The 18,589-nt window shown below is 47.8% G+C and overlaps 1 protein-coding gene across 4 annotated transcripts in view; it reads right to left on the reverse strand.

Moving 5' to 3' along the window:
- The window catches only part of LOC148477220 (opioid-binding protein/cell adhesion molecule homolog), a 735,935-nt gene that overhangs the window by 61,991 nt on the left and 655,355 nt on the right, over positions 1-18,589 (reverse strand). For all 4 annotated transcript variants that reach the window (XM_088457022.1, XM_088457023.1, XM_088457025.1 and 1 more), the window contains exon 3: positions 11,446-11,678. In XM_088457022.1, the coding sequence (XP_088313148.1) occupies positions 11,446-11,678 (233 nt within the window). The remainder of the gene's footprint in view (positions 1-11,445; positions 11,679-18,589) is intronic.

The raw sequence follows: 18,589 nt of genomic DNA on the forward strand, positions 1-18,589 counted from the left end.
GGTAGTATAGGTGGGAGTAGGGGAGGTGTGAGGGTGTACCAGTGTGAGTGGTATTGGTGGGAGTAGGGGAGGTGTGAGGGCGTATTAGTGTGGGTAGTATAGGTAGGAGTAGTGTAGATGTGAGGGTGTACCAGTGTGAGTAGCATAGGTGGGAGTAGGGGAGGTGTGAAGGTGTACCAGTGTGAGTATTATAGGTAGGAGTAGTGTAGGTGTGAGGGTGTACCAGTGTGAGTAGTATAGGTGGGAGTAGTGAAGGTGTATTAGTGTGGGTAGTATAGGTGGGAGTAGGGGAGGTGTGAGGGTGTACCAGTGTGAGTGGTATTGGTGGGAGTAGGGGAGGTGTGAGGGTGTATTAGTGTGAGTAGTATAGGTGGGAGTAGGGTAGGTGTGAGGGTGTACCAGTGTGAGTAGCATAGGTGGGAGTAGTGTAGGTGTGAGGGTGTACCAGTGTGAGTGGTATAGGTGGGAGTAGGGTAGGTGTGAGGGTGTACCAGTGTGAGTAGTATAGGTGGGAGTAGGGTAGGTGTGATGGTGTACCAGTGTGAGTAGTATAGGTGGGAGTAGTGTAGGTGTGAAGGTGTACCAGTGTGAGTAGCATAGGTGGGAGCAGGGTAGGTGTGAGGGTGTACCAGTGTGAGTGGTATTGGTGGGAGTAGGGGAGGTGTGAGGGTGTATTAGTGTGAGTAGTATAGGTGGGAGTAGGGGAGGTGTGAGGGTGTACCAGTGTGAGTAGCATAGGTGGGAGTAGTGTAGGTGTGAGGGTGTACCAGTGTGAGTGGTATAGGTGGGAGTAGGGTAGGTGTGAGGGTGTACCAGTGTGAGTAGTATAGGTGGGAATAGGGTAGGTGTGAGGGTGTACCAGTGTGAGTAGTATAGGTGGGAGTAGGGTAGGTGTGATGGTGTACCAGTGTGAGTAGTATAGGTGGGAGTAGGGGAGGTGTGAGGGTGTAACAGTGTGAGTAGTATAGGTAGGAGTAGTGTAGGTGTGAGGGTGTACCAGTGTGAGTAGCATAGGTGGGAGTAGGGTAGGTGTGAGGGTGTATTAGTTTGGGTAGTATAGGTGGGAGTAGGGGAGGTGTGAGGGTGTACCAGTGTGAGTAGTATAGGTAGGAGTAGGGGAGGTGTGAGGGTGTATTAGTGTGAGTAGCATAGGTGGGAGTAGGGTAGGTGTGAGGGTGTACCAGTGTGAGTAGTATAGGTAGGAGTAGGGGAGGTGTGAGGGTGTACCATTGTGAGTAGTATAGGTGGGAGTAGGGGAGGTGTGAGGGTGTACCAGTGTGAGTATTATAGGTAGGAGTAGGGTAGGTGTGAGGGTGTACCAGTGTGAGTAGTATAGGTAGGAGTAGGGGAGGTGTGAGGGTGTATTAGTGTGAGTAGCATAGGTGGGAGTAGGGTAGGTGTGAGGGTGTACCAGTGTGAGTAGTATAGGTGGGAGTAGTGAAGGTGTATTAGTGTGGGTAGTATAGGTAGGAGTAGTGTAGGTGTGAGGGTGTACCAGTGTGAGTAGTATAGGTGGGAGTAGTGAAGGTGTATTAGTGTGGGTAGTATAGGTGGGAGTAGGGGAGGTGTGAGGGTGTACCAGTGTGAGTGGTATTGGTGGGAGTATGGGAGGTGTGAGGGTGTATTAGTGTGAGTAGTATAGGTGGGAGTAGGGTAGCTGTGAGGGTGTACCAGTGTGAGCAGTATAGGTGGGAGTAGGGTAGGTGTGAGGGTGTACCAGTGTGAGTGGTATAGGTGGGAGTAGTGTAGGTGTGAGGGTGTACCAGTGTGAGTAGTATAGGTAGGAGTAGGGGAGGTGTGAGGGTGTATTAGTGTGAGTAGCATAGGTGGGAGTAGGGTAGGTGTGAGGGTGTATTAGTGTGGGTAGTATAGGAGGGAGTAGGGTAGGTGTGAGGGTGTACCAGTGTGAGTAGTATAGGTAGGAGAAGGGGAGGTGTGAGGGTGTAACAGTGTGGGTAGTATAGGTGGGAGTAGGGGAGGTGTGAGGGTGTACCAGTGTGAGTGGTATTGGTGGGAGTAGGGGAGGTGTGAGGGTGTATTAGTGTGGGTAGTATAGGTGGGAGTAGGGTAGGTGTGAGGGTGTACCAGTGTGAGTAGTATAGGTGGGAGTAGGGTAGGTGTGAGGGTGTACCAGTGTGAGCAGTATAGGTGGGAGTAGGGTAGGTGTGAGGGTGTACTAGTGTGAGCAGTATAGGTAGGAGTAGGGTAGGTGTGAGGGTGTACCAGTGTGAGTAGTATAGGTGGGAGTAGGGGAGGTGTGAGGGTGTAACAGTGTGAGTAGTATAGGTAGGAGTAGTGTAGGTGTGAGGGTGTACCAGTGTGAGTAGCATAGGTGGGAGTAGGGTAGGTGTGAGGGTGTATTAGTTTGGGTAGTATAGGTGGGAGTAGGGGAGGTGTGAGGGTGTACCAGTGTGAGTAGTATAGGTAGGAGTAGGGGAGGTGTGAGGGTGTATTAGTGTGAGTAGCATAGGTGGGAGTAGGGTAGGTGTGAGGGTGTATTAGTGTGGGTAGTATAGGTGGGAGTAGGGGAGGTGTGAGGGTGTACCAGTGTGAGTAGTATAGGTAGGAGTAGGGGAGGTGTGAGGGTGTATTAGTGTGAGTAGCATAGGTGGGAGTAGGGTAGGTGTGAGGGTGTACCAGTGTGAGTAGTATAGGTGGGAGTAGTGAAGGTGTATTAGTGTGGGTAGTATAGGTAGGAGTAGTGTAGGTGTGAGGGTGTACCAGTGTGAGTAGTATAGGTGGGAGTAGTGAAGGTGTATTAGTGTGGGTAGTATAGGTGGGAGTAGGGGAGGTGTGAGGGTGTACCAGTGTGAGTGGTATTGGTGGGAGTATGGGAGGTGTGAGGGTGTATTAGTGTGAGTAGTATAGGTGGGAGTAGGGTAGCTGTGAGGGTGTACCAGTGTGAGCAGTATAGGTGGGAGTAGGGTAGGTGTGAGGGTGTACCAGTGTGAGTGGTATAGGTGGGAGTAGTGTAGGTGTGAGGGTGTACCAGTGTGAGTAGTATAGGTAGGAGTAGTGTAGGTGTGAGGGTGTATTAGTGTGAGTAGCATAGGTGGGAGTAGGGTAGGTGTGAAGGTGTACCAGTGTGAGTAGCATAGGTGGGAGTAGGGTAGCTGTGAGGGTGTACCAGTGTGAGCAGTATAGGTGGGAGTAGGGTAGGTGTGAGGGTGTACCAGTGTGAGCAGTATAGGTGGGAGTAGGGTAGGTGTGAGGATGTACCAGTGTGAGTAGTATAGGTGGGAGTAGGGTAGGTGTGAGGGTGTACCAGTGTGAGTAGTATAGGTAGGAGTAGGGTAGGTGTGAGGGTGTACCAGTGTGAGTAGCATAGGTGGGAGTAGTGTAGGTGTGAGGGTGTACCAGTGTGAGTAGTGTAGGTGTGAGGGTGTACCAGTGTGAGTAGCATAGGTGGGAGTAGGGTAGGTGTGAGGGTGTACCAGTGTGAGTAGTATAGGTGGGAGTAGGGGAGGTGTGAGGGTGTAACAGTGTGAGTAGTATAGGTGGGAGTAGTGTAGGTGTGAGGGTGTACCAGTGTGAGTAGTATAGGTAGGAGTAGTGTAGGTGTGAGGGTGTACCAGTGTGAGCAGTATAGGTGGGAGTAGGGTAGGTGTGAGGATGTACCAGTGTGAGTAGTATAGGTGGGAGTAGGGTAGGTGTGAGGGTGTACCAGTGTGAGTAGTATAGGTAGGAGTAGGGTAGGTGTGAGGGTGTACCAGTGTGAGTAGCATAGGTGGGAGTAGTGTAGGTGTGAGGGTGTACCAGTGTGAGTAGTGTAGGTGTGAGGGTGTACCAGTGTGAGTAGCATAGGTGGGAGTAGGGTAGGTGTGAGGGTGTACCAGTGTGAGTAGTATAGGTGGGAGTAGGGGAGGTGTGAGGGTGTAACAGTGTGAGTAGTATAGGTAGGAGTAGTGTAGGTGTGAGGGTGTATTAGTGTGAGTAGCATAGGTGGGAGTAGGGTAGGTGTGAGGGTGTATTAGTGTTGGTAGTATAGGTGGGAGTAGTGTAGGTGTGAGGGTGTACCAGTGTGAGTAGCATAGGTGGGAGTAGGGTAGCTGTGAGGGTGTACCAGTGTGAGCAGTATAGGTGGGAGTAGGGTAGGTGTGAGGGTGTACCAGTGTGAGCAGTATAGGTGGGAGTAGGGTAGGTGTGAGGGTGTACCAGTGTGAGCAGTATAGGTGGGAGTAGGGTAGGTGTGAGGGTGTACCAGTGTGAGTAGTATAGGTAGGAGTAGGGGAGGTGTGAGGGTGTACCATTGTGAGTAGTATAGGTGGGAGTAGGGGAGGTGTGAGGGTGTACCAGTGTGAGTATTATAGGTAGGAGTAGTGTAGGTGTGAGGGTGTACCAGTGTGAGTAGCATAGGTGGGAGTAGGGGAGGTGTGAGGGTGTACCAGTGTGAGTGGTATTGGTGGGAGTAGGGGAGGTGTGAGGGCGTATTAGTGTGGGTAGTATAGGTGGGAGTAGTGTAGGTGTGAGGGTGTACCAGTGTGAGTAGCATAGGTGGGAGTAGGGGAGGTGTGAGGGTGTACCAGTGTGAGTAGTATAGGTGGGAGTAGTGAAGGTGTATTAGTGTGGGTAGTATAGGTGGGAGTAGGGGAGGTGTGAGGGTGTACCAGTGTGAGTGGTATTGGTGGGAGTAGGGGAGGTGTGAGGGCGTATTAGTGTGGGTAGTATAGGTAGGAGTAGTGTAGATGTGAGGGTGTACCAGTGTGAGTAGCATAGGTGGGAGTAGGGGAGGTGTGAAGGTGTACCAGTGTGAGTATTATAGGTAGGAGTAGTGTAGGTGTGAGGGTGTACCAGTGTGAGTAGTATAGGTGGGAGTAGTGAAGGTGTATTAGTGTGGGTAGTATAGGTGGGAGTAGGGGAGGTGTGAGGGTGTACCAGTGTGAGTGGTATTGGTGGGAGTAGGGGAGGTGTGAGGGTGTATTAGTGTGAGTAGTATAGGTGGGAGTAGGGTAGGTGTGAGGGTGTACCAGTGTGAGTAGCATAGGTGGGAGTAGTGTAGGTGTGAGGGTGTACCAGTGTGAGTGGTATAGGTGGGAGTAGGGTAGGTGTGAGGGTGTACCAGTGTGAGTAGTATAGGTGGGAATAGGGTAGGTGTGAGGGTGTACCAGTGTGAGTAGTATAGGTGGGAGTAGGGTAGGTGTGATGGTGTACCAGTGTGAGTAGTATAGGTGGGAGTAGTGTAGGTGTGAAGGTGTACCAGTGTGAGTAGCATAGGTGGGAGCAGGGTAGGTGTGAGGGTGTACCAGTGTGAGTGGTATTGGTGGGAGTAGGGGAGGTGTGAGGGTGTATTAGTGTGAGTAGTATAGGTGGGAGTAGGGTAGGTGTGAGGGTGTACCAGTGTGAGTAGCATAGGTGGGAGTAGTGTAGGTGTGAGGGTGTACCAGTGTGAGTGGTATAGGTGGGAGTAGGGTAGGTGTGAGGGTGTACCAGTGTGAGTAGTATAGGTAGGAGTAGGGGAGGTGTGAGGGTGTACCAGTGTGAGTGGTATTGGTGGGAGTAGGGGAGGTGTGAGGGTGTACCATTGTGAGTAGTATAGGTGGGAGTAGGGGAGGTGTGAGGGTGTACCAGTGTGAGTATTATAGGTAGGAGTAGTGTAGGTGTGAGGGTGTACCAGTGTGAGTAGCATAGGTGGGAGCAGGGTAGGTGTGAGGGTGTACCAGTGTGAGTATTATAGGTAGGAGTAGTGTAGGTGTGAGGGTGTACCAGTGTGAGTAGTATAGGTGGGAGTAGTGAAGGTGTATTAGTGTGGGTAGTATAGGTGGGAGTAGGGGAGGTGTGAGGGTGTACCAGTGTGAGTGGTATTGGTGGGAGTAGGGGAGGTGTGAGGGTGTACCAGTGTGAGTGGTATTGGTGGGAGTAGGGGAGGTGTGAGGGCGTATTAGTGTGGGTAGTATAGGTGGGAGTAGTGTAGGTGTGAGGGTGTACCAGTGTGAGTAGTATAGGTGGGAGTAGTGAAGGTGTATTAGTGTGGGTAGTATAGGTGGGAGTAGGGGAGGTGTGAGGGTGTACCAGTGTGAGTAGTATAGGTGGGAGTAGTGAAGGTGTATTAGTGTGGGTAGTATAGGTGGGAGTAGGGGAGGTGTGAGGGTGTACCAGTGTGAGTGGTATTGGTGGGAGTAGTGAAGGTGTATTAGTGTGGGTAGTATAGGTAGGAGTAGTGTAGGTGTAAAGGTGTACCAGTGTGAGTAGTATAGGTGGGAGTAGTGAAGGTGTATTAGTGTGGGTAGTATAGGTAGGAGTAGTGTAGGTGTGAGGGTGTACCAGTGTGAGTAGTATAGGTGGGAGTAGTGAAGGTGTATTAGTGTGGGTAGTATAGGTGGGAGTAGGGGAGGTGTGAGGGTGTACCAGTGTGAGTGGTATTGGTGGGAGTATGGGAGGTGTGAGGGTGTATTAGTGTGAGTAGTATAGGTGGGAGTAGGGTAGGTGTGAGGGTGTACCAGTGTGAGTAGCATAGGTGGGAGTAGTGTAGGTGTGAGGGTGTACCAGTGTGAGTAGCATAGGTGGGAGCAGGGTAGGTGTGAGGGTGTACCAGTGTGAGTAGTACAGATGGGAGTAGGGTAGGTGTGAGGGTGTACCAGTGTGAGTAGCATAGGTGGGAGTAGGGGAGGTGTGAGGGTGTACCAGTGTGAGTAGTACAGATGGGAGTAGGGGAGGTGTGAGGGTGTACCAGTGTGAGTAGTATAGGTGGGAGTAGTGTAGGTGTGAGGGTGTACCAGTGTGAGTAGTACCGGGTGCGCACATGGTACCACACCTTTCTCTTGCATTGATGATGTTAATACATTTTGTTTTTGTTATCGCTCAGCTTTAACTTGATGGATGAAGATGTGCAGATTATTTCTAGAAGTCTCCACTACACAATGATGCAGTTTTCATTAAAATTGGTTCAGTAGTTTTTGCACTTAAGCTGCATACACACACACACACACACAAACGATTTTATGAATGATTTTCTGTCAGATTATCTGTCAGATTTTTTAAAGTGTAATGAACGATTTTTTTTTAACTACAAACGATTTTTGCATATTCCCTTACTGAACATCGTTCAGTTGGTCAGTCTGACTGAACTACAAACGTGAACGCGCACGAATGACAATTGTTCATTGTTTTAACTCAGAAAGTGAACGATTTTTTCAACGATTGAACGATAAATTATATTGTTATCGATAATCGTTCAAAAAATCCTTGTGTGTGTATGTACCTTAACTTGGAACAGACAGACAGACATAACGTTCTTATAATATTAGTATAGATTATATCTCGACTCCATTCTTTCTACAAGTAGAAATCCCCCAACTTGCTTACCCATCCCGTCTGATCCCTCTCCCAATCCCATGACATTACAGCTCCGATATCGAGACTGTTTTCATTAACTTCCTCTGTATTTTCTGTCTTCCAATAAATGAGATTTCATTAGAAAACGTTTAACACATTTTTGGTCGTGACATAGGGGCCTTTTCATTAATACCTAAATATCATTGGAGGCAATTAGGTTTAGAACTGGCATGGAGTTCTACCTAATTACCGGAGGAATTCATCATTCCTCCTCCCCATAACTATCTATTCCGATGAGCTGTCACTTTTGCGATGACAACTTTTCGGGAAATAGATACTTTTCCCAGCTTATCGCAGCTGTAATCAGTGCTGCGCATGCACAGTTACGTTCACATAAGCGGCGCAGATTACATCTGCGATAATTGAATATAAAAAAAATCTTATGCGCCCCCCCCCCCCTGGCAACCTGATCGGCTGTCAAACGCTGCAGCCGCAGACCCTGACCACCCGGTCTGGAGCGGCTACAAGGGGACAGGACGGCCAGGCGGAGGGGGTTGTAGATTTTTTTGTAACTTTACTAAAACTTTGTTCTCCCCGCCGCAATGCTGCGGTTTCTGCCGGGAAGCGTCTCCCCTCCGGTCCCCGGTGGCACTTGTCAGAGCAGCTAATTGAAGAAACACTTACAAGTGTCACAGGGAAACACAGAGGAGACGCTACCCGGCGGCAGCATTGCAGCAGGGAGAACACACAGTCGGAGAATGGGAAAGGGACCAGGAGCGACGGAGGGAGCCGGCGGAGGACCTGCCCAGCTAAAAGCAGGTAAGTGTCACCCGCTATACGCCACCTGAGAGTGGCGTATAGTAACACCATCAAATTCCAAAAATACATAATTTTCGGAATTTGATGAATAGCCTAATTTCTACATCCCCATACTAATGTACTAATGTATGGGGAGTATGGAATTTAACGCAGACGGACTTCACCAGGAGATATCAGTGATATCTCCTGTGTTAAGTGTCTTCATGAATACTAAAATAATGGTAATTAAGGATAAATAAAACCGTTATTTTAGTGTTGATGAATAGGCCCCATAATCTTTTAATTTTCCGCAAATGTGGATCTGCTGGTGTCGTACACTACATATATTTACTTATATAATAAGCATAAATACTGTATATATAAATAATAAGGAGCCACATATAATAATGACACAGTCTGCTGTGTGGGTCTGATCGAATATACGCAGTGTGTGAATAAGCCCCAGTGTAAATGACAGATGTACCTTATTAGCACAGCACACACAGTGCCAGTATTCAGGACGCCCAGATGTCCGCTGGCACAGGCAGAATACAGTGTATGACAGACTAATATTATCAGAACACCTAGAATGTCATATTACTGGAGACTACAGCGGTATATATTTCCTCTGCTTATATAAAGGACACCGCTGCAGGCCAAGTAATGTTTTATAGGTCATGAAACTCCAAGGTGACTTAATATCCTTCTAATCCACAGTACAAAATCCATGAGAGTGCGGATACTGTATATTACAAGATCTCAGATTCATGGAATTTACCAGCAAAATAAAAGCAAACCCTACAGATATATCTGGCCCACACTGTGTGGTTTATTTCTATATTATTACAGTTTTTGCATTTGTGTATATATATTTTTTTCTTGCATAGGGGCTGAAATAGGCTGAAGCCTCACCACTGACCTATAAAGTGGTTACATAACTGTCCTCTGTCTGCGACTAACACCTCTTCCTGAATGCCAGTGGTACACGTGTGTCCTTCCTGGGCCGATTGTGTGTACTCCATGGCCATATTCTAGTACATTCCTCCAATTGGGGTATTTCTGGGGTGTTTACCCTGTAATAAATCTACATACATCAGTAGCAAGGCACCCTCGCATGTAGGCCACAAATAATATTACATAACGGGAAGCAGTATGATCAATGTGAGGGTGAAGCTCTAAAATGTATAAATGAGAAGCGAATAACAGATATCATTAATACAGTGTAGGTAACTGGATAGGAATACACTGCACACATTAAGGAGTTAAGTCTATGAGTTTCTGGCTTCCTTTCCCCTGAAGAAACCTGAAGTTAAAGACAGAACGCGTAGGAAGGATATGCTGGACTGCTTCTAATCAGCTCCAGGATGTCGCTAACTCACATCCGTAATACCTTGCAGTCCTGCGTATACGTCGGTAACATCGGCCTCTTACGCAGAATTACAGCAGCTCTGACCTTACTCAGAAATTGCTAACCTTGTTGTACGCAGTGAGCACTCAAACTGCGTATGCCGTCGTAATGGCTAATTTATGCACGCCTGAGTTTCTCTGACCACTCCCACGTCACCGCCCCCAAACACTGACTACCTGTCACTCACTCTGCCATGGCTTTCTATGTAAGTGCATGATCGCAGTGCGATTGCAATGCTAACTCACGCACACGCACTGCGGTGCATGCACAGTACGCACCATCGGCCGATCTGTGTACGCTGTTGCCATCCGTAATGAATCAGACGCTATATACCACTCAACATCCATATTAGCTTATAGGATTTTGTACAGGTTTTCTCTCATTATTTTTCAATTAGTTTGTTCAATTAGCCGCAAAAAGTGCAATCTGGCGAAAAGCGGAATAAGTTCGCCAAATTCGCCTGTTTTGACGCGATGTTTTATCCGTGTGCGTCCCCGCTTTTCGCCCTATTCGACTGTAAAACAGGCGAAAACGCAGATAGGCGAATGTTTAACAAAGCGAAAAGGATGTCTTTTTTGGGGGGAAATCAGTCTGTACCCCATAAGAAGCTTCAGTGACCCTGGGAATCAATATAGAATAGTACTAGTAGCCCTAATAAAAGTATTTAGAGGCAAAGAGCTGTTATATGCATATTTGCATAAGTGTGGAAAAATGATATAAAGCAATGTTTTTTTCTGAAAAATAAATACCGCAGTTACATTTGGGGTACATGTAAATGGGTGCTAGTATATTTTGATTGTCGTTAAAGTGAAGATTTAAAAAATCTCAAAAATACACCGGCTGCTGCTTCCTGCAATCTAAAAACACCTGTCTCATCCATATAGCCCCCCAAATACCTGACCCCCTACTTTTTTCCCCATTTTCCAACACTTTTTAAAATTTTTTGTCCAAAGGGTTCTGAACCAAGGAGCTCATTCAGACCCGCTCGCAAGATGCGATCGCTCGCTGGCAAAAAGGGGCCGGATATTTAAATTAAGCGCTTGCGCTGCGTCGCGTAAGGACGCCCACTATGTTTTGCCGAGCTACGGCAAAATTCGCTCGCAAATGTCTAAAGATGCCCCCTTGCCACTCGCAACACACGTCACCTCCGGGAAATGAAGGATTAATCGGGACCATCGTGAGCCATCGGAGCTGCTCGCAGAGGTAGCCTTACCCCGCCGCAAACACAGCGATCAGCGCTGGCTGAAATACATGCAGGTGAAGTGTACAATGTTGCTACTTTGCTAATTATTCACGCCCTTTAAACGGTATTTTGGCGACCAGACACACCTGCGTTCGCACATCCACTCCCCTGTTCACAAGCACCTTCCCGTTACCTCCCACAAACGGCGCTCAAAGTAGTGACCTGATAGTGGCTTACGTGCAACCAAAATCTGATGGCAGCGAATGGCTTGCGCATGCGCACTGCGAATTATACGCATGCGCAGATGGACGAAAATCGCTCAGAGTGAGAGGGTCTGAATCAGGTCCCAAGTCCCCACATTTGTACCCCAAAATATGTATTTTGCACTTCTTGTCTCCTGCCTTATTCGCCTGTTTTTGCCGTGGAGTTTCCGCCTAGACGAAAACTCCGGGGAGTTGAATATGGAGCTACTTTGAAAACGGGCGAAAAAAACTTTTCGCCTCCAATTGAATTTGTCCCTAAGGTGTTTATCTGCCTTTATTCTCTCCTGATTTCTCCAAAGAGTATTGGGGCTCATCTAGAAGGATTCATAGGAATGTACCATCATTCAGAGACAAGCTTCAATATTACCATTATTTAAGTTTAAAACCGTTTTTTTGTCTCTGCAATTAAACGAGATGACCCATCCCACACACACAGCAATAAGGCAATTCCCCGGACATGACATTGTGCAGAATACAGACAGAATAGGCCGGGATGTTCTCCTAGGCACACAAGTGCTTACCTTGTACAATGAGGTGTACGCGGGAGGTTTTGGGGTGATGGTCTGTCTGCACGGAGCAGGTGTAGGGTCCCTCGTCATAAATGTCCACATTCTGGATCTCGATGCTGTACTGGCTCTTGGTGTTGGCCAGAAGGATCACGCGGTTGTCTATGGACCACTTGTCGTTGCCGGTGTATAAGATGGTGCTGCGGTTCAGCCAGGCCACCCGCGTGACTCGGTTATCCACCGTGCACCTGCAGAGGAGAGAGATCAGATAGAGACATTACATTTCCACATTACGGATGTCACAAACAACAAACCAGTCAGTTGTGCATAAGATGCAGATTGCAAAACAAAGCAAGGACCGTGCTGTAACCCGTGGTAACCTGACAACTGGGGGGGGGGGGGGGGTCACACTGCTACATGAATATACTGTATATAGGATACCGTAGACATCAGTCACCGCGGTCCATCATACTCCGATCGTACAGTACAGGTCTCTTCTCTGCGTTCTATATTGATCACGCTGAACCCTGTGAAGCTGTTAGAGTGACAGCTGGAAACATGTTTATACCGCAGCGTACAGACATGGCGCACGTCTTATACACAACCTTCACTGAGCACCAGGACACCTAGTTAGTGCACTTTACACACAGCTTAAGGGCTTGGTCCTTAGCTGGGCAGGTTCCACTCAATAACATATATTGAAGCGTGTCTGTGACTTTCCGACTGCACAGCACAATTTTATTTATTTTTTTTAGAAAGGGTAATAACCTTTTCTTCTGCCTGCCAGGATTAGCTCCCCTGCTCTCCAAGCACCGCATGTTTTCCAAAGTGGCGAGAGAAGTGAATTAGAGGAAGGAAAATTGAAGGAACGCTGGTTCCTACTCAGTAAGCCGTGAATCCGCTTCCCAGGCAGGGAAACTGTTCTACCGCTATTTAAGTAAATGGAACTTAAAGCCTCTTCAGAGGAGATCATTTCAATACATTAAATAGGGCGGCTCAAGTCAGATAATAAAGTGTACAAAGGAAAAGTTCCATCTGGAATGAAGGGCTTCCTGGGATCCAACGTGAGACAGGCGCTCTTCTCCATCCAGCTAATTCCCAGCGTCACACAGGTTCATGCGACCCCCTCCGTACCCTGCTGTAATCACCCACATAGGATAGAACAGTAATCACATTCTAATGTCTGTGATTACAGGGAAGGGGGGGGGGTTGGGCATGGGGTCTGTACATAATTGGGAGAATATATAGAGGCAACTAAATAGTGGCCCTATGCTCCCATAAGGTACTACAAATTACACGACCATTTGTATGGGATCTAGTGAAAATACCTGCATGCTTATCATATAACATAAGATAGCATACTGCAGGGTCTTTAGAGGCTGACAAGCAAAGGGCAAGCTCACACGCACCCTCCCAGCAACAAAGTGACCCCATAATGCGACCGGTCATCGTGCACCCAGTCATCCTGTATGGGATCCCCCCCCCCTGTAATGCATCCAGTCACCTTATACGGGACCCCCATAATGCGTCCGGTCACCCTATACGGGACCCCCATAATGCGTCCGGTCACCCTATACGGGACCCCCATAATGCGTCCGGTCACCCTATATGGGACCCCCATAATGTGTCCGGTCACCCTATACGGGACCCCATAATGCATCTGGCAACCCTGAACGGGACCCCATAATGCATCTGGCAACCCTGAACGGGACCCCATAATGCATCCCAGCACCCTGAACGGGACCCCATAATGCATCCCAGCACCCTGTACGGGACCCCATAATGCATCCGGTCACCCTGTACGGGACCCCATAATGCATCCGGCAACCCTGTACGGGACCCCATAATGCATCCAGTCACCCTGTACCGGACCCCATAATGCATCCAGTTACTTTGTACAGGACCCCATAATGCATCCGGCAACCCTGAACGGGACCCCATAATGCATCCCAGCACCCTGTACGGGACCCCATAATGCATCCGATCACCCTGTACAGGACCCCATAATGCATCCGGCAACCCTGTACGGGACCCCATAATGCATCCGGTCACCGTGTACGGGACCCCATAATGCATCCAGTCACCCTGTACCGGACCCCATAATGCATCCCAGCACCCAGTACAGGACCCCATATATGCACGACCTATACAGCATCCATCTGTAGGATATAGGATGTAGTAAGATGTGTATTTGTAGTCACTGGTACGATCACTGTAACCCCTGGTAACAGTATACAGCGTACACTTGGCTCCCAGCTATACTCCCCATTCCATCTGGTAATGAGGCACACTGGGGTGATCATGTATAACCTGAGGTACATGCACAGCCGGACTGAGTATCTCCCCCAATGTCACACACATTTCTTTAGGTGGCATCGTACATTGTGTCACAATTCTGGTGACTGTTGTGTTTATTTTGCACTGAATAGAATATAAACGTTCTCTTTATACAATACATATTCTTTGGCTCCTAGTGCACTGACCTGCTGCATTCTCAGGACCATGGACCCTGCCCACATAATGGCTGACCCCCTCCACGACAGGTGCGATTTAAATTCGCCAAGCGGCCACCAGATCTCAGAGACGCTGTCTGCAGGATATGTTACCTGGAAACCTCTAACCTAGAGACTGTGGAGGTGAAAATAAAATACCCGTGGGCTGGTCCTGGGGGGGCTGTTTCTCTGATCATGCAAAGCTCTGAGTTCAGCAGCCCACCAGGGATTTTCGGCCTCTCCTTTACAATGAAGCCAGAGAGGATTAAGGTGGTATTAATTCCAAATTCATTAACGCCATGTGGGAATCGATCAGCTGTAACACATATCCCACTTAATGGGAACGGATTAACGAATTGTAAGAGAAGCTCATTGAGTATTGTCACAAGCCCTGTCTGCTGGGGGCTGCAGACCTTCATCTTTCCTATGTATATCCCTTCCTGAGCCCACAAGATTCCCACTACACAAATATACTTTATCTAAGACGGTCTTCTCAAGGGGCAACAACCAACCACCACCACTTTCTGGCGACTAACCCATATAGGTCTGCGTGTGCATGGGTGCAATATATATACAAACACACACATACCTATTTATCCATCTACACTAATAAAGAAATGAATAGGCGGAATATATATATATAATCCAAAATAGCCAGCAGTCACATAACAAACTATAGTATTTTGGGGTGCTACATAAAAAAAAAAAAAAAGTCCCACAGCCTGATCCAGGGATGTGACTTCAACAATAAAAGTTGCATAAATGAGCACTCACCATGCAAAATACAAAATAGATAAATTTAATTTTACCACCCAAATCAGCGAGTCCATTGACACCAGTAGCGATATCCACAGCACCTCAATGTCGTTCCAACAAAAGATAACGGAGGTTTGGCTGGAACTGACAACACACAAACTTCTAGTCAGGGATAGATAGGGTTAATAAAGTTAGGGGTTTGTTTGTGTTTGGATTGGACAGTGGGTCGGCAGCAATGATAGGCTGAGGGGTTTAGGGGGCGTGTGAAGGAGAAGTTCTGGGGAATTTACATTGGTTCTCCCCAATTGTGTCTCGTGTCGGCATTATTTCATAGCAAGGAAAGACCGTCAATATTAAAGCGTCCATCTTGCGGCAGCATGAGCGGTGCGCGCCCCTTCAATGCACTGGTTAGGCTGATTTCACCCTACTGGGGTCAGCGGCACCTCTCGCACCGAGCGGGCATGAATAGCGCATTGGCATGGGTGTCGGATACCGCATCACTTGCTTAGAAAGGGAGAGTTGGCCCTTGCAAGTCACAATTGCCCGTGATATTGGGATAGTTGGCCCTCGTGAGTTGTGAGTGACATCCTGTTGCCCGAAGACGACTGGACGCTGGTTGTTTGCCGTTCTTTCTGCCACCATACCTACCACTGTAACAATAGGAAGGTGACCATTTATTTTGAACGGCATACAGTATACAGGTTGAGTCTCCCATATCCAAAATGCTTGGGACCAGGGGTATTTTGGATATCGGAATATTCCGTATTTTGGAATAATTGCATATTATAATGAAATGTCTTGGAAATGGGACCCAAATATACACACAGAATGCATTTATGTGTTATATACACCTTATACACACAGCCTGCAGGTCATTTTAGACAATATTTTTTATAATTTTGTGCATCAAAAAAAGTTTGTGTACATACATGAAATTCATTTATGTTTCATATACACCTTATACACACAGCCTGAAGGTTATTTTATACAATCTTTTTAATAATTTGTGCCTTAGACAAAGTTTATGTACATTAAACCATCAAAAATCAAAGGTTTCATTATCTCAGTCATGCTGAAAATATTCCGTATTTCGGAATATTTGGATATGGGAGACTCAACCTGTATTTGGTCTTGTGTGGTGATTTTAGCTAAGTATAGTTTAAGTTTATGGGGGCACATCTATCATCCGACGATAGAAAGTTTATGGCAATGACCAATATGTGATCAACAACTGCACTGTAGTATACGGGTGCGTATTTATAGCAATATACATTTTGGATCCCAGAGGTTCTCTCTCAAGCAAAACAAAGAGTGTGAATGAAAACCTCAATATAGACAGAAGAAAGGGACAAATTCAGCTCCATGATGTCATAGTCACCTATCAAATTCAAACATACTGTCAGGCCCAAAAAACTATTAATGACCGAAACATAAATTCACCATCATCTGAATCGCGACGAGGAATTTTTTCCGATATTCCGCGTATTGACGGCGGTTTGGTCTAAAACAAACTATTAGATTACAATGTCTGTAATACAATCAGAGGAGAAAGGGGAAGCCTTTACTAGGGTCACATAGCGGAGGGGGAACCAGTGGTCACTCGCAGGTAGCATTGTATATTCATAGCATGCTGGGATTTTTAGGGAACAATTAATTTTACATTCTGAAGATTCTCTATTTACACACTAAATGATAGTTATATATGACATGTTATATATAATGAATGGCCAGCTTCCCGCATCTCGCATGGGGACTTGATCACCTCCACAATTTCATTGTTTGGTTATGAGCTCTCATTTGGCAATTACCAGTTTAATATATCGATTAAACAAGGCATGGGCGATGACTGTTACTGAGTAGGACAGCTTGCAGAGGCAGTCTGCATATGTCCTTCCTGCCCACATGCCACTCAGGATGGCAAACGTTAGAGCACAGTGGAAATGTTCTGTAGTTACTGGTTGGACTGACAGTAATAAAACACGTGTTTGAGTCCCGGCCCCCAGCAAGTGGCGCCCCCTTGTGTGCCGAAGGAGAAATTCACCACTGTTGTGAGAACTATAGTTCTTCATGAGACCTGAATTACTGTTGCCACCATGGAATATCGGGAGTTCCTAGGGAGGAGCAGATGGAGTGGCTGGGGGAAAAAGTTGTGAGACAGTGGTGTGTGGCCATCTGCAGCATACTTGCCTACTTTTGGCGTTAAAGTGGATGTGTACGGATACAGAAGATGCTACTCTTCTAGAGTTGGACGTCTTTTTTTTTTTGCCGAAAATGCTTCTAAGTCGCACTGTGAGGTGACTAGGACGGACCAGCAGACTGTGCTGATTAATTTGATACGCAATACTTATAATGGAAGTTGGAATGAAAAAAGCTGCGGCCCCTACATTGTAGCACTTCCTATACAGACTCAGAGACTCAGGGGGTCATTCAGACCCGGTCGTTAGCGCCGATGCGCTCGGACCGGGTCGATGGCCCCCCACAGAGCATGCACTCGACAGCGACGGCGCCGTTGTGCGCATGCGTTAGATCCGCTACGACCAACAGCGCCGGTCGTAGCGGGTCTCGGTCCAAAGGGGGCGAGATGTCGATGTTGATTGACAGCTCGCCCCGTTTGGAAGGCGGGCCGGGGGGGTGGCAGCCCAAACGGAGGCGTTCCCATGGGAACGCCTACCGTTTGGGGGCGGCCCCACTGATATCACTAGTGATGTCAGTGGAGAGCTTCCGGCTCAGACAGAGCCGAAAGCTCTCCGGGGCTTACGACAAGGGAGACCCTACCCTAGGGTCTCGTTGTAAGCCCCGATGGTCTTGACCATCGCGACCATCACATTAGGCGGTCGTAAGGCTGTGGGTGTTAACCCACAGCCTTACCACCGCAAAGGAGAACGTCTTGAAAATTCAAGACGTTCTCCCCTCATTCAGACCGACCGCACGCTCTCTGCGACCGGCTCTGAATGAGGTCCTCAGTCGCACAAAGATATACAAGTGTCGCTTATCAAATTAATCAGCGCAGTCTGCAGGTGCGTCGTGTCCTATTTGCCTGGCATTGCTACTTAGGAGTATTTTCGGCAAAAAAATGACGCAAAAGAGTGCGTATTACTGCCAGACATACAGTGATAGGACGCAGGGTGCGTATTACTGCCAGACATACAGTGATAGGATGCAGGGTGCGTATTACAGCCAGACATACAGTGATAGGACGCAGGGTGCGTATTACTGCCAGATATACACTGATAGGACGCAGGGTGCGTATTACTGCCAGACATACAGTGATAGGACGCAGGGTGCGTATTACTGCCAGACATACAGTGATAGGACGCAGGGTGCGTATTACTGCCAGACATACAGTGATAGGACGCAGGGTGCGTATTACTGCCAGACATACAGTGATAGGACGCAGGGTGCGTATTACTGCCAGACATACAGTGATAGGACGCAGGGTGCGTATTACTGCCAGACATACAGTGATAGGACGAAGGGTGCGTATTACTGCCAGACATACAGTGATAGGACGCAGGGTGCGTATTACTGCCAGACATACAGTGATAGGAGGCAGGGTGCGCATTACTGCCAGACATACAGTGATAGGACGCAGGGTGCGTATTACTGCCAGACATACAGTGATAGGACGCAGGGTGCGTATTACTGCCAGACATACAGTGATAGGACGAAGGGTGCGTATTACTGCCAGACATACAGTGATAGGACGCAGGGTGCGTATTACTGCCAGACATACAGTGATAGGAGGCAGGGTGCGCATTACTGCCAGACATACAGTGATAGGACGCAGGGTGCGTATTACTGCCAGACATACAGTGATAGGAGGCAGAGTGCGTATTACTGCCAGATATACAGTGATAGGACGCAGGGTGCGTATTACTGCCAGACATATAGTGATAGGACGCAGGGTGCGT

The sequence above is a fragment of the Taudactylus pleione genome, unplaced genomic scaffold (assembly GCF_031769625.1).
Source record: "Taudactylus pleione unplaced genomic scaffold, aTauple2 ptg000734l, whole genome shotgun sequence".
Classification (NCBI taxonomy): domain Eukaryota; kingdom Metazoa; phylum Chordata; class Amphibia; order Anura; family Myobatrachidae; genus Taudactylus; species Taudactylus pleione.